The sequence below is a fragment of the Dendronephthya gigantea genome, unplaced genomic scaffold, assembly GCF_004324835.1.
Source record: "Dendronephthya gigantea isolate DGI-Jeju-01 unplaced genomic scaffold, DenGig_1.0 000121F, whole genome shotgun sequence".
Lineage (NCBI taxonomy): Eukaryota > Metazoa > Cnidaria > Anthozoa > Malacalcyonacea > Nephtheidae > Dendronephthya > Dendronephthya gigantea.
In genome coordinates, this window is record NW_021163131.1 from 78276 (window position 1) to 93148 (window position 14873).

General features: G+C 36.0%; 1 protein-coding gene across 1 annotated transcript; it reads left to right on the plus strand.

Moving 5' to 3' along the window:
* The first annotated feature begins 7842 nt into the window (after positions 1–7842).
* LOC114535579 (perlucin-like protein) lies at positions 7843–14211 on the plus strand. Its single transcript, XM_028556863.1, has 6 exons — positions 7843–7905; positions 7997–8123; positions 12553–12939; positions 13682–13804; positions 13945–14073; positions 14189–14211. Exons 2-6 carry the CDS (start codon positions 8057–8059, stop codon positions 14209–14211), a joined length of 729 nt encoding a protein of 242 aa, XP_028412664.1. The 5' UTR covers positions 7843–7905; positions 7997–8056.
* The last annotated feature ends 662 nt before the right edge of the window (positions 14212–14873 follow it).

A 14873-nucleotide genomic window follows, 5' to 3' on the forward strand; every position in this document is an offset into this window, starting at 1 on the left:
GCTGAACACTCCCGGCCTGACAACTCAACATTGCTTCTGATTGGACGAGCATAGTAATTTGAATAATATGATTAACTCTTTCATTTCTGATGTTCAGGCTCAGGAGAAGAGAATTATTCATATTATTTAAATTACTATGAACGTACGTCCAATCAGAAGCGTTGTTGAGCTGTCAGGTCGGGAGTGTTCATCCAATAGGATGACTTTATTTTGCAGTCACGAGGAGCGGGTGAAATGGATTTGTGCTTTTGATTCCAGTTTGAGACATCATTTCAACGCTGGTCTTCGAAGAATAAAAATGAGTCTCCTCCATGCCAAGAAAATTTCAACAGAAAGTGCTATCAGATTGCTATCGTCTTTAGCAGAAGAGAAGTTTAATAGAAGTTTACTATCTCTGACAGACTGTCGTTGGTGTAATACCAGGTAATATGCCTTTCCCTTTGCGTGTTTGATCAGCTTGTTTCATCGTGAGCTTTTGGGCTGAGGTTCCACGTGTCTTTAGTTCATGTCTTGTAATGCCTCTCTAGTGTTGTGTTCAGCTTCAAATGCAAACTTGTATAGCACTAACGTAGCTTTTATTCTTTTCATGCAGAGTTTTGACGTATTAAAGCGAAGTTAAACGATGAAATTTGTGAACAAGAGATTGACGACCGATGAATTTTGGCTGAACTGGCTCACAATAATTCGCCTTTGAAGAGAAAGCAAGTCTAGGCTTTTTCTGGGGAATATTGATGATATGAGAAAGGTAATATACGTCAAATCTTACCGTTGAGCTGCTAACCTTCCCTCTAACCACACGCAAATTACGTTTGAATTGAGTTTTAAAGACCTAAGCAGTGAACTAATGGTGCCTTTTATTCTTCCAGGTGGATTTTGAGAGCTTAAAACCAAACTGAATGAAGTGAAGTGGGCAAAAAGTCCGTTACAGTAGCTGAAATTGCCCGAGACAACTCGCATTTGACTCAACATAACTCGCCTTTGAAGAGAAAGCACGTCTACGCATATTTTCTTGGGACTTGTTGATGATATGGGTGAGGTAATTACGCTAAATCGTATGTGAGCCGCTAACCTATGCTCCAATCGCAGGCAATTACCTTTGAATTGAGTTATAAAGACCAAACCAGTAAACTAACATTGCCTTTTGTTCTTCCAGGTGGAGTTTAAAAGCTAAAACCAAACCGAATATAGAAATGAGCTGGGAAAGAAAACCCATAGCTGAAATTCCCCGAGATGACTCGCATTTAAAGAGACGGCAAGTCCAAAGCTGCTCTTCAGCACTTGTTGCTGAAATGAACAGGTAATTTTGGGTCCATTTTATTGAAAATAGGATGGGAAAACTTGAAACGCTTGATCAGGCATCATGCATTCTCTCAACTGAATAATCACACCGCAAGTTTTCTCCTGATATTTATGCTCTCTGCATCGAAGGTAAATCCTTGAAATCGCTGTCTATAACAGGCATTCTTTTGGTTTTATTGCAGGTAGCGATTTAGCGGGTCAAGCCATTTGAAACAACGACAAAACCTGTTCATAATAAAACGTGAGTATTAAGCAATTAAACATTTTTAGATAAACCGAACAATGGGGAGTTTATGCATGATTCAGGTCAAGAACGACAACGGCCGCATGATAATGTCTGTTTACAATCCCGATCAGTTTACGCGTGTTTCTTCTCGATAAAAAATGTAGTTTGCTTATTTCTTTAATCTTACTTCAGGTTGATGGGCTCTGTTGAGCTATTACCGACAAGCCAAATCGACGGCAAATCTACGCCTAATGTAAGCCAACTCAACGGCAAATCTACGTCTAATGTAGGCAACCTCGACGGCAAATCTACGCCTAATGTAGGCATTTTCGACGGCAAATCTACGCCTAATGTAGGCATTTTCGACGGCAAATCTACGCCTAATGTAGGCAACTTCGACAGCACTCTACGCCTAATGTAGGCCAATTCGACGCCGTAACTACGCCAAATCGACGCCAAAAAGCAACGTTCAGCGATGCCCGGGCATCGTTACAGGTTAGAGTAGCCTGGTGGTAAAAAAATGTGCATGCAGGGGTTAGTCTGTGCATGATTAACTTAACGAAGTTAACTAATTTAGTTAACGAACTTAAGTTAAATAAAGTTTTAAATTCAGTTAACTAAGTTCTGGCCACCAGGAACATAGCTATAATGCATGATGCATGTGAGCAAACGTTTCTTAAATTCGGTTAAATATTCTAATCGGTTTTGCGCTTAGGACTGCTCGCTTGTGCTTAAGGCTGCGCTAACTGAGGTTTAAGGTTGATAATTTGCTTGTTACAACTTAAAACATCACAACTGTTGTATATACCCATATATCACATAAATGGCTAAAAAGCCATACACACTAACACAAATCACAGCCACAAATAGCAGACATAATCCCATAGGTTCTTTCCTCTTTCTCTATCTTGTCCTGATTGAAGTCATCTTCGGCTCTTGAAATCCGGTCAATTGCGGCTTTCGGAATTAACATTATAAAATGATAACTATAGGGTCACTATTCGGTCTGGTTGTAAAATTATTTGTATGTAAATATATACGTTTTGATTTCTCAGCAAACATTGTAAATATAGATTATATCTTGCCTTACTATATTTTGTAATTGAACATATAATATTGTGTATGTATTTATGAAAAAACATGATTTATATCAAAATATGAACAGATACAAAACATCATGCACTATACCTCATGATCTTGTAGCTGCACATAAAATAGACACGCACACGAGTAAATACATTGATGCAAACCATGGCCTATATAATGGCTTCTAGTTTATATCTCTCTTATCTCTTGCATTCACTTAAGGCTACAGTTAATATTCAAGCCAGAAACATTGATTTTACGGCATGTCTTATATTTTCTTCCTATTCTGAAATACATTAATTTATGCAATCAAAGTTAACACACACACATGCTCTCAATTAATAAATTTGAATTTACTTGAAGAAAATAAGGAATGGGTGGGGGGGTGCATGCTGTTATCTTAAAACGATATGTGCCTTATTTCTACTATAATTAGAAACAATTACGAGACAAACATTGGCAGTGGCATTGTAACTTTATTATTTTTCCAAGGTCTCTGTGAGATTTCCAATCATTTAGCTTCGTCGAGCAGTGCTTATGAAAAGTAAGGCGCCACTTTTTGTCTGTACTGTTTGACTTTGCTATGTGGTTTGAAGTGTTAGCAGGTGTCTTGGGATATCTAATAACGTTGCAGTGTTATTTTTATTGCTGTTTCTATAAGAGCAGCTTGCTTTGGCTATATGCCTTAGCTCTAAAAGTTTTTAAACCCGATTTTCAAAGAAAAAAGTGTACTCCTGTGGCTGTTTCTATAAGAGCAGCTTGCTTTGGCTATATGCCTCGGCTTTGAAAGTATTAGTCCAGTTTCTCTGTACTCTTGGTGCTCTTTCTATAAGGGCAGCTTGCTTCGGGAATATCCCTTGCATGGTTCAAAAGATGTTGACTAAATTTTTTCAAAAAAAAATATTTACAATTGATGCTGCACTTGGTTTTGACAAATTGTTGCTTTGGCTATATGCCTCAGCCTCAAAAATATAAAGTCAATTTCTTGTCGTATTTTTTTTCCAAACCTTGTTTCTACAAGGGCAGCATGCTCTGGCTATATGCCTCAGCTCTGAAATGTGCAATGAAGTTCTCAAGGACAATTGTGTATGCCTTCATGCTGTTTCTATAAGGGCTCATGAAATATCTTCAAGTTAAATCGATCCTTGAAATATATATGCACAGTTTGACAGCTTAAAATGAAAATATTAGGAACACTGCCTATGATTTGTCAGCAGAATAATTTTAGTTTTTGGACGAACGTAACTTGAATTTAAGCGCTCTGAACTCAGGCATTTTTATGTATTACTATATTAGTTCGTCGATCTCATAAGCTTTATTCAACTCTCTACCAAAGTTAGTGGGTTAAGTTTATATAATAGAACAAAAAAATATATACACGATAACTTAGAAACACTTACTCGCATTAATGCATGTTTTACTGATCAGTCTTAAACATTACTCAAACACAATACCAAACTGTAAAAAGACATGAACAATTTATACTAAAGTATGCCAAATTAACATTAAACCTGCACTGTTCTATAAATTTAAATGTCAAGATCTTAAACGCACCTACTTTGTAACCGGTTTTAGATATAATAGTTTTAAGTCTTCGTATATTAGTGATGTGCTATGTAAAGAAAACACGCTTTGTAATACATGTTTAATTTAGTGAAGTATTAATAAAAAATAGGACCAATATTGTCCGTCTCCTCTCTCTTGATTTCAATATCTTTAACACACACACTTTGTTGTAATACATGACTTTGTTGTAATACATGACTTTGTTTTAACTTTTTATTACACACACAGCCTAGCAGTTGTTAACAACAACAGAGTTGGCACTCGAAATCTGTTGTCATGTTGGTTTCCACTTTCTATAAGTCAAGTCAGTTAAATACTACGCGTAGAGATAGAAATTACTTGACATAAAAATTATTCCAGGTAATAAATACAATAATATAACACACGTGTTTATACCTGCAAACATACTATCACACACATTATGCAACTAATTTTATTGATTACAATATACTTCAAGCTCTCTATAAGAATTTGAATGTTATCGCTTGAAGCTTTTCAATTATTCAACTTTATCAATGCACGTGCCGAAAACACGAAAGAAGCTCTAAGCCAGACCAAAAAGGAGTAATGGACATCATCATATGATAGTAGGAGAGTTTAGGATATCATGGTACAATAATAAAACAGACCTTTCAACACAACATGCAGTGTTTTATTAGTGTAAGATAAATTTGAGACGAGCGAAGTGTTTGTGGACATAGCAAAAGGCGCAAGCGTGGCCTTATTCACTACCACTCCACGTATGGTAGCACTGGAATCCTTGAAGCTCGCAATAAGATGGGACGGAATCTGTAAGACGTCTCAAAAGTGGGATTATTGGTGTAAATAAGAAGCTATTCTTTCCTGATTTAGTCCATTAGCTTGATCTCCCGGCTTTCCATTCCATTTGCACTATTTCTGTTGCCCCACAGGTTATAACGTCTCAAAACGGATGTCGTTTGATTTTGGAAATAGACTTTGAAGAAACCGGTTGGAAATCCTCAATCAGTCGCTAGTTGATGTTGATGGATGCTAACTGCATTGTCTTGATTGAAAAATTTTTATAATAGACATGAATTTAATCCCCGAGCCGGCGCGAAGCGCCGTGCATGCGAGGGTACTAATCCCGCCCGGATATTAGGAATAGGCGAATCCAAAGTTGCCCAAATGTCATGAACGTTCAATGATCATGGTAGTTGTGCACATGTGCGAAATTTGAACGAAGAAAGAACGGTCGTCTACAACTTCCTCATTGGCAAAGACAAAAAGAAAGCATGCATAAGAGCGTCAGCATTGATTTTTAACCGTCATTTTGCAAACTATTATAGTATTTTTTATGGTATTTTTTAAAAATATAAAATGAAATATGGAGTCAAATATTAAAACAATAATAAAAGATTTAAAGATCATCACAGCACAGAAACAGTTGGTGAAATAGGAACGACTCGTAGTTTATAATCTTTGAAGTTGTAGGTGTCTATATTTTGCTGATTCAGTGTTTGCTGATTCAGTGTTTGCTTGTTCGTTTTACAAAGAGCTAACCGACCATTGAAGGCTTTACATCATCACCTTAACTTTAAAAAGAGTTCTCAAAAGTGTACTTCAGAGTTTTGATAAAACAAATATCACTTTGCAGCTTATATAGTTGCTAAAATCATTAAACTGCAACGTAATGCAGCAGGCAAACATGTGATTTCTGTTCACTTTTACAACTGTCTTTGTTTCCGAAAAATTTGCACGAGTTATGATATTAACGTAGAAAGTTAGGTCTGGGTAGTGCACAAAATATTTTTCTTAATTTAAAATGGCGAGGGGTTGCTGCATGCATGTATTTCTAGTAAAAGTAATGCAGGGATATGAATTTTGCAAAAAAATTTGAGTTAGCTAGGGTTTGTCAAAAAGTAAAAAATGATGAAAAATGCCTTTTCATTTAGTCGAAAGGTAATCTGATTTCCTGTATCTTTTAAATTCCACTATAGCCGAAGTATGGTGGAGTCTTATATTGCCTTGAGGCCCGTGGTCATTGTAGTGTAGATATAGATTCCTATTATCGACCTAATGAGGATTTTTTTGAAATATATGACAAAGCTTTCTGACAATTCTCAGATGTGCGATCATTATATATCAATACTTCAGTATTCCAAGTTATTCTTTTCTATTCGTTTAATGCGAGATTCTGGTCCGTCTCATCTTTTAGGTAATGAAGTAAAATATATTAATGAACAGAGTAAGTTCGTACTTCGTTACATCCCCTATAATACCTCACTCATTCAATGTTTGCAATGCAAACAACATGCTCTAAAGTGAAGTCAAAGGACTGAAACTACAGTTTATTTATTGCATGTCTTTTCAAAACAAACAAGGACATTACATGGCTGTGCCACTCCTTATTATTTGCGGAAGTCCTTCTGTAATCTTTTAACGTCGGAATATCAGTTGCTTTGTGTCCACATCGTAGGCGGAGTTGAATAATAATTTCAGAAACAATAACAAATTGTCTCCCACGTACACGTTCTGTCGATTTCGACAATACCTTAGTTCTTATGGAAAAGAAAGAGACCCTTCCTGTGCTTGACGGACGCTATAATTATTATAATATGTGGATCGAGACTCGGTAAAACCAACGTATTTAGAAATCTAAATAAAAAAAGCTTGAACTGGTAAGTACGCTGTTATTACACTAAACGCAATAATATTGCCACATATATTAAGTACTAAAACTATATTGGACAAAACATCAATGTAAATGAATCTCTACATGCATGTGTATGATCAGGAAAGACAGACTTGACTTCATTCGTTTTGTATTCTTCATGAAGTCATAACCATTTAACTGCTAATAAGCATGCAACTTATATTTTCCGCTTGTAGGTGATTTTGTAATAATAATTATACCATGGTCCATGGGTTTGTGTCGTATATAAGTATAATTATTAGCTATCCGGTATCGTAATAATTATAATATTTTATATGAGCTGTAATTATCAGCCATCAAGGTATATATATCGGTATTATTACGTGAGCGAATGGTTTCATATCACTTCTCTTCACAAATTCTCATTGTATATTACAGACTGTATTTAGAATTCACCAAACATGAACCGAAATATAGTTAGGCATCGCTAAACAGCTTATTTACATTTAATAGCTTTATTGTATACTAATATTATAATATCGATATTGACATTGATAATCGACCAAAGTTTACAAGTTGATTTTCGTACCAAATCTACCATATCCTGCCCGATATATCGCAACGGCACGTGGCTAATAATTAACATTGCCCCGATTTACACTGTTTAGAGGAACATATAGGCAAACGAAAGATAGTTCGTCTCCTGCAGGGTCTTAAAAAAAACGCAATATTCATGAATACTCAATCTTCGTCCGAATCGTAAGCGACTTAAGCTAGGCCCAAACAAGACAGGACGCGAAGCATCATATGGGAATATAAATTAAATTCTGCATGACGGAAACAAAATTTGGAATCACAGCGGTCAAAATGTCATTATCGTTAAGAAATCTACAAGAATATTAGCATAGATTAACATTTTATTATACACCGCGTTACCAATTGCGTCCTGTCTGTGTGGGCCTTTTTACGAGAAGTTTATACTGCTGACACAAACACACACATTAATACATAGTTCTTGCATAATTATGCGGGTGAGCAATCATTGCACTATATTCTACATGCAGTGCAGGAGTACAATAATCTTTGATCCCCATATTTTGGTAATTTGGAACAGGTAGTGTCTCAAAGGTCGTGTTCTCGACGCTGCTACATTCACATGCATGCAATCGTAACCAGTATACCGAAGTTCAGTATCTTGCGTTCAGGTTGAGACCGTTGGAGTAGACAGAGCAGCGACATCAAAGAAGCATCACATGACATGAAAAATGCGTTTCAGAATAATTCTTTCCATCATTACACTTTTTCTTTCTTCTCAATGGTGGATTTGCAAAGGTAAATATTGAGGTATTTTCTATGGTTGTATATAACAGTTACATTTAAATTCTAAATATATATCTTCACAAATTGTTTTTGCTATTTACGACGAAGGACTGTCCAATACCGCCGCGCGTTCGTATTTAGTAGCGAATGAAATCAATTAAAACATGTCTTCAAGCGAATTTATTTATCGTGACACTTTGAGTAGCGACAAATGAAATAAAAATTCGCTTTTACCCAAAAATTAATTACATTTATTACCCATATTTACAATTTACAAAAATATATATGGATAACAATATTTAAATGCTAACAAAGATATTATTATGTAATCTATGCACAAAGCTACGATAATACTTTACACATCCATAGGTTTAGCATAGTTAAAATTATAACACGCTTAAATTATAACAATATATAGATTAATTTCTAAAGGCTACACGGTTGCGAGTAAGGTATGCATGGATTTTATGTTCAGAGTGGCATAAACAATATCTCTGAGATACTGTTTTTGACACCAGGACATAAAATCCATATCTTCGAGCTAACCGTGCAACCGAGCATCAGGATGACATAAATACACACAAAGGTAACAAGCATAAGACGCCGCGAAGGACCATTAATATAAAGCGAATATTTTTTAAATCATAGCCTAAATTTTGAGGTAGAATATATTTTACTTATCTAGAGATTACTTTTAAGTCTTTTAATTTGTATTCCTAACGTTAATTTCTATTTATATACAAACCAAACACCATTTGTATTTTCAAAACAACAACAATGAAAATGGTGGGATAAACGTGGCATACAGAAAATATCCGCACTGTACCCAGGATGTAGTGGCGTATGAGTTCTAGGAGTGTTTAGTTCCCGGAAAAAATACTCTCATCAATATAATAAAGCTGCATATTCGAGGCGAAACAAAATCACACTAGTTCTTTGTTTTCTTTGCGTTGGACTTTGGTTTTCTTTGTTGTCTAGATAGCACTAATATGAATGACCATTCTCAAATATTTACCTAGCTTTCAACTCTGCAACAGACGCGTTTCTCGTCCGAATTCTCCCGTGAAACCTTCCCGTCTAAACAGAGGAGTAAGTTGGTCGGGAATCCCATCTGGACGAGAAGCTCGTCTTGCTATCGTGACTACAAGTCTTTTAACAAAGATGAATATATTAGTGATTTATCACAAATTGACTGGAATGAAAAACTTCGAGAGTTAGGCAATAATCTACACCAGACCACAAAGAATGTATTTGATACATTGGAAGAAGTAACACAAAAGCATGCACCGATAAAGAAAGTCCCCCGTAGTAAGACTAAACAATTTGATAAACCGTGGATAAGTAATGGTATTCTAAAATCAATTAAAATTAAGCAGCGAATGTATCGCTCACATTTTTTTAGCAACGATGCGAGGAAAGTTATGCAGTATAAGCAGTATGCCAATAGATTGAATAAAATTAAAGCTATAAGTAAAACTAAATATTATAATGACCAGTTTGAAAAATATAAAACCAACTTGAAAGCAACATGGAAGCTAATTGGCAATCTAATCAGACGTCAGCCGAAAGGGCAGCTGTTTCCTACGCGATTAATAAGAAATGGAAATATATACACTGATAAATATGAAATAGCTAATCAATCTAATCAACACTTTGCTAATGTTGGCGCTAATTTGGCAAACAAATTAAATATACCTCTTACCAGCCCAACAGCATACATACATAATTCGCCTGTAACAAGTTTTGTCATGTCATCTGTGACTGAATCACAAGTAAGACAATTGTTTCTCTCACTCGATGGAGATAAGTCTTCCATCAGCATCCCTAATACCATTATTAAAATCTCATCATCTATTATAGCTCCAATTTTCACTTCTATTTATAATGAATCAATAAATACTGGTGTTGTCCCAAATGTTCTAAAAATCTCGCGTATTACACCAATTTACAAGAACGGCATAGAAACTGACCCAAACAATTATCGACCAATATCGATACTATCACCATTTGCAAAGGTGCTAGAACGTTTAATATATGAACAGCTAGAAGGTTTTCTTACTAAAAACAAACTAATTTTTGACTATCAATTTGGATTTAGAAAAGGCTACTCCACAGAGCAAGCCATTCTGGAAATTACAGATAGACTAAAGCTAGCAATTGATAATAAGAAAATAACCTGTGGTTTGTTTTTAGACTTTTCTAAAGCATTTGATACGGTTGATTACAAAATTCTTTTGGCGAAACTATATAAATATGGCATACGTGGTACTCCCTTGACATGGTTCAGTAATTATTTAAATAATAGACAACATAATGTCAAAATAGGAAACACTGAATCTGATAACTTAACTATGACCTGTGGCGTTCCTCAGGGATCAACTCTTGGACCACTCCTTTTTATACTATATATAAATGATATGCCAAATTGTTCAAGTAAACTTACATTTCGAATATTTGCCGATGATTCCAATGTATTTTACTCAAACACGAGCATTGATGATGTTGAAAAAGTGATGAATGAAGAACTAAATCATATATTTCAATACTGCGATGCTAATAAATTATCAGTTAATATAAATAAAACTAATTTCATGGTAATAACTTCTAGTACGAGACGTGAACGCAAAATACAACTTATCAGAAACATTAAACAAAAAAACCATATTAAATATTTAGGTATATATATTGATAAAAATTTAACATGGGATCAACAGATTAGCCATGTGAATAATAAAATTGCCAAGAATACTGGAATTATTAATAAACTTAGATATTATATTGATTTAAAGATGCTAAAGCAACTATATTTTACTCTCATCTATCCCTATATTAATTATGGCTTGATGAGTTGGGGAAATGCTTATACCTCAAAACTGAAGAAATTGAGAACATGTCAAAATAAATGCATTAGAAGCATATTCTTTGCAGGCAAAAGAGAGGATGCTTCACCGTATTACAGCCTATTAAGTATTCTAAAATTAGATAGTGTTTTCAAACTCAAATTAGCTCAATTCACTTATAAAGTTTTTAACGAAAAAGCCAAATTACCTATAATATTTTCTGACACTATTACCCTTGCATCATTTCGGCACTCATATAATACCAGATTTGCTTCACAATGTATAACTTTTCCAGACCAAATGCGCGAACTAATTATGGTACACAAACATTTCCATTTACTGCGTCTAAACTCTGGGAGTCCGTCGATAATAGAATTAAACAATCCAAATCAATTTCTTTATTTAAGAAAGCATATAGTCAATTATTATTTCGCAAACACAATTGTAAATAGATTAAATAGTAATTTCTACTTATGTGGAGATTTAATTATCTATTCAATTACCTACCGTCCAAATTTTAAATAGTAATTAAATGTAGGCAGTGACCAACTCGAAAGCATGTAGCTACTTTGGCCACTGCGCACGATTAACACCTTTATATATATTAACTTCTCCTTAGTTTTATTTCAACTTATAACTATTGTAAATATCTTTGTAATCTATTGTGGAAACGTGTGAATGTGAATAAATGTCTAAAAAAAAAAATGTCTAAATTCGTCGAATAAATCAGATAAATCAGAGGAGTCTCTCAAATATCAACACATGCAGTCATGGGCGGAACAAGGCTAAATATCAAATAAACAAATGACTAGCGTAATAACGTACTTGATGAGTTTCCCGCCCTTTATATGAATTCAGCTAAAAAGTCGAAGGGAGCGATAAAGCCGACGACAAGCTAGCTAAAGGCCGGCGCACACTAGAGCTATGTGCTTAATTAGCAAAAAGTCATTCGTGGCCATTGGCGTAAGCCGATTCGGGCGACTTTGGTCATTCGTGCCACTTACGGCAAATATCTAGCATGTTTGATAATTTCTGCCTCGCGTGCCGAAATCTTTCCGTGTGCGGCAAACTGAAAACTATTTGTTTATGGATTGTCTTAACAGCGCATGCGTAATATACGAAAGTAAGCATCCAAGATAGCAGTGCAAACCAAGCAAAACGAATTGGTGGCTGAGGCCATATTGGAAAACAAACTGCTTGATCTTTGGCCAGAATACAGGTGTTTATATGTTTACTTATATTACGCTTGCGCTGTTAAGACAATCCATAAGCAGATAGCTTTCAGTTTGCCGCACACGGAAAGATTTCGGCACGCGAGGCAGAAATTATCAAACATGCTAGATATTTGCCGTTAGTGGCACGAATGACCAAAGTCGCCGAAAAAGTCGCCCGCACACTAGAGCAACTGGCTTACGCCAATGGCCACGAATGACTTTTTGCTAAGCACATAGTTCTAGTGTGCGCCGCCCTTAAGTGAACTCTGCTTTAGGCCTGTTTCAGACATCGAACTTTACGACGTCTGAAATGGGCGTTAGCTCATAAAAATATGCTCTTATAGCATGCTCAGAGATTTCGGTGCAAAAATATTTCTTTCTTCACAGGTTGTCGGCTAAACTGGAGAGGATTCAATTCTTTCTGTTACATCTTCATTGGTAATAAGAGGAACTTCCAAAGTGCGAATGATGAATGTCGAGAGCTAGGGGGTCAAAACCAAGGCGGTCAGCTTGCCAGAATTACAGGATTTGAACTTAACAGGTTCCTCCAAAACAATTTTCCAAATCCTCGAGAATATCCATGGATTGGTTTGAAAAGATGTGGTAACCAATGGTGTTATCCCGATGATAAAACAGCAGTCTATACCAACTGGATACCTGGCCAACCCGATAATTTCCAACGAAATGAAAATTGTGCTGAGTTAACGTTTTCTTCCAAAGGACGATGGAATGACAGTCCATGCTATAATAGAAGATCTTTCATCTGTGAAACAGGTTAACTTAAGCCAGCCGCACACGAGAGCTATCTGCTGAGCCAAAAGTCACTCGTGAACATTAGCGTAGAAAGTTCTCCTATCGTGCGGCGACTTTTGTCAGCTTTTGTTCACGCGTGCCATTTGCACCGAATATTAGTCAACATGTGGAAAAATCTGGTGCACAAGAGCATAGTTGTACACGTGTGCGGGCGAAGAGAGCAAATTTCTTCCATAACAAGCTAATATGCATGCATATAAAAATTTGCATATGTTTACAAATTTGCACATTTTTCCTGCAGGAGTTTGCTTTCTTCAAGTATACACTAGCTCGTGCACCGAATTTCTCAACGTGTTGAATAAAATTATTCCGTCCAGATGGTACGCTGGTGAGCAAAAGTCCGCGCAAAACGTCGTCGCACACTGGAGGAACTTTCTTATACGCTAATGTTCACGCGAGTGACTTTTAGCTCAGCAGATAGCTCTTTTGTGCAGCCGGCTTAAATAAATTTCGAATATATAATTTATTTTTGGAAAGTCGTGCTTTCTCTGCTGTTTTGCATTTTCAATGCATGTGAGTAGGAGGAGCTCCATAATATTCTGCAATTGTGTGTAGTTTATCAACTTGTATTGGGCAAAATTTAATGAAAATTGTGGGACAATCAAAAGCCTGTTCCGGCGTGTGTATCTCGCGTGTGTACCACTCCTGTCAATCGCAAAGCCAATCCTTAAGAATTAACATAGTTCGTATTTGAATTACATAGATTTGGATGAATGTGCGTCGGCAACTAAATGCCATGCTCAAGCGAAATGTATCAACAGTGTTGGCTCATACTCGTGTGCTTGTAATAATGGATTTATGGGGGATGGAATTAGGAGATGCAACGGTAAGGTGTTTTATTTTCTTAACTCAAAAGGCAAACTTCATTTCATAACTTACATTGGAATTAAAAACTTCATGGTTTGCACCACCAGTAGTTCACATGCAGAGATAATAATAACTTTCTGTTTAACTCGGAAATATCAGATTTAGATGAATGTGCGTCTACGGCTGCTCAACGGTGTCATTCTCAAGCAAAATGTTTCAACACTGTTGGCTCATACTATTGTGCTTGTAAAAAAGGATTTGAAGGGGACGGAATGAAAACTTGCAAAGGTAAGATTACTTTCACAACGTATAATTTTTTTAATGATAGCTTAGCTTACCTCAACTGAAGGTCAGATAATTGTATAGAACTTTCTATAACGCCATAGTAAATTCATGTATTTAGGAAGGGTACATTTTGGGGGATAGAGCGCTTTTAGGGGGATTTGGGAGCATCCTCCTGGAAGAAAAGTTGGAAGTTTTACTGTGCAGCAAATGCCATTTTATGCGTTTTGGGATGAGATTTCTTAATCCCCGAACGGGTGCGGAGCGCCTGCGAGGGTACTAATTCCGCTCGGAGATTAGGAATTACACCAGGAACCCGGTAGAACATAGGCGAATCCAAAGTTGTCCAAATTCTTTGTCATAGACGGTCGACGTTGGGTGGTTTTGTAAGTTATTCAGTCGCATGCGCGAGTAACGTCTGGTAATCAACGAACGTTCTGATTGGCTAAGACAGAAAGTTTGTATTTCAATGAGAACGTCAGCAATTTATATTAACTGTCATTTCGTAAACATTTTTGTAAAAGCGTTTCATAAACTTTGTGCAAAGAAAGTAAAACGAGGAGAAACAAGATATATGAAGCATGACAGTTAGCATAGATGAACGTGGATACGGTCAAGATAAAGCCGTGTAAGAGGAATAATTCATAATCTGCAAACTTATAAATGTTTTTAAAGACAAAGGGTACGCGTTTACTTTTTTTTTTTCGTATTTGTTTCGCGATAAGAATGAGCCGTATTTGTATACTTTTCAGCTTTGTATGCCGTTTATTTGCTAAATTTTCAGCTTTTTATGCAAACGCATAAAC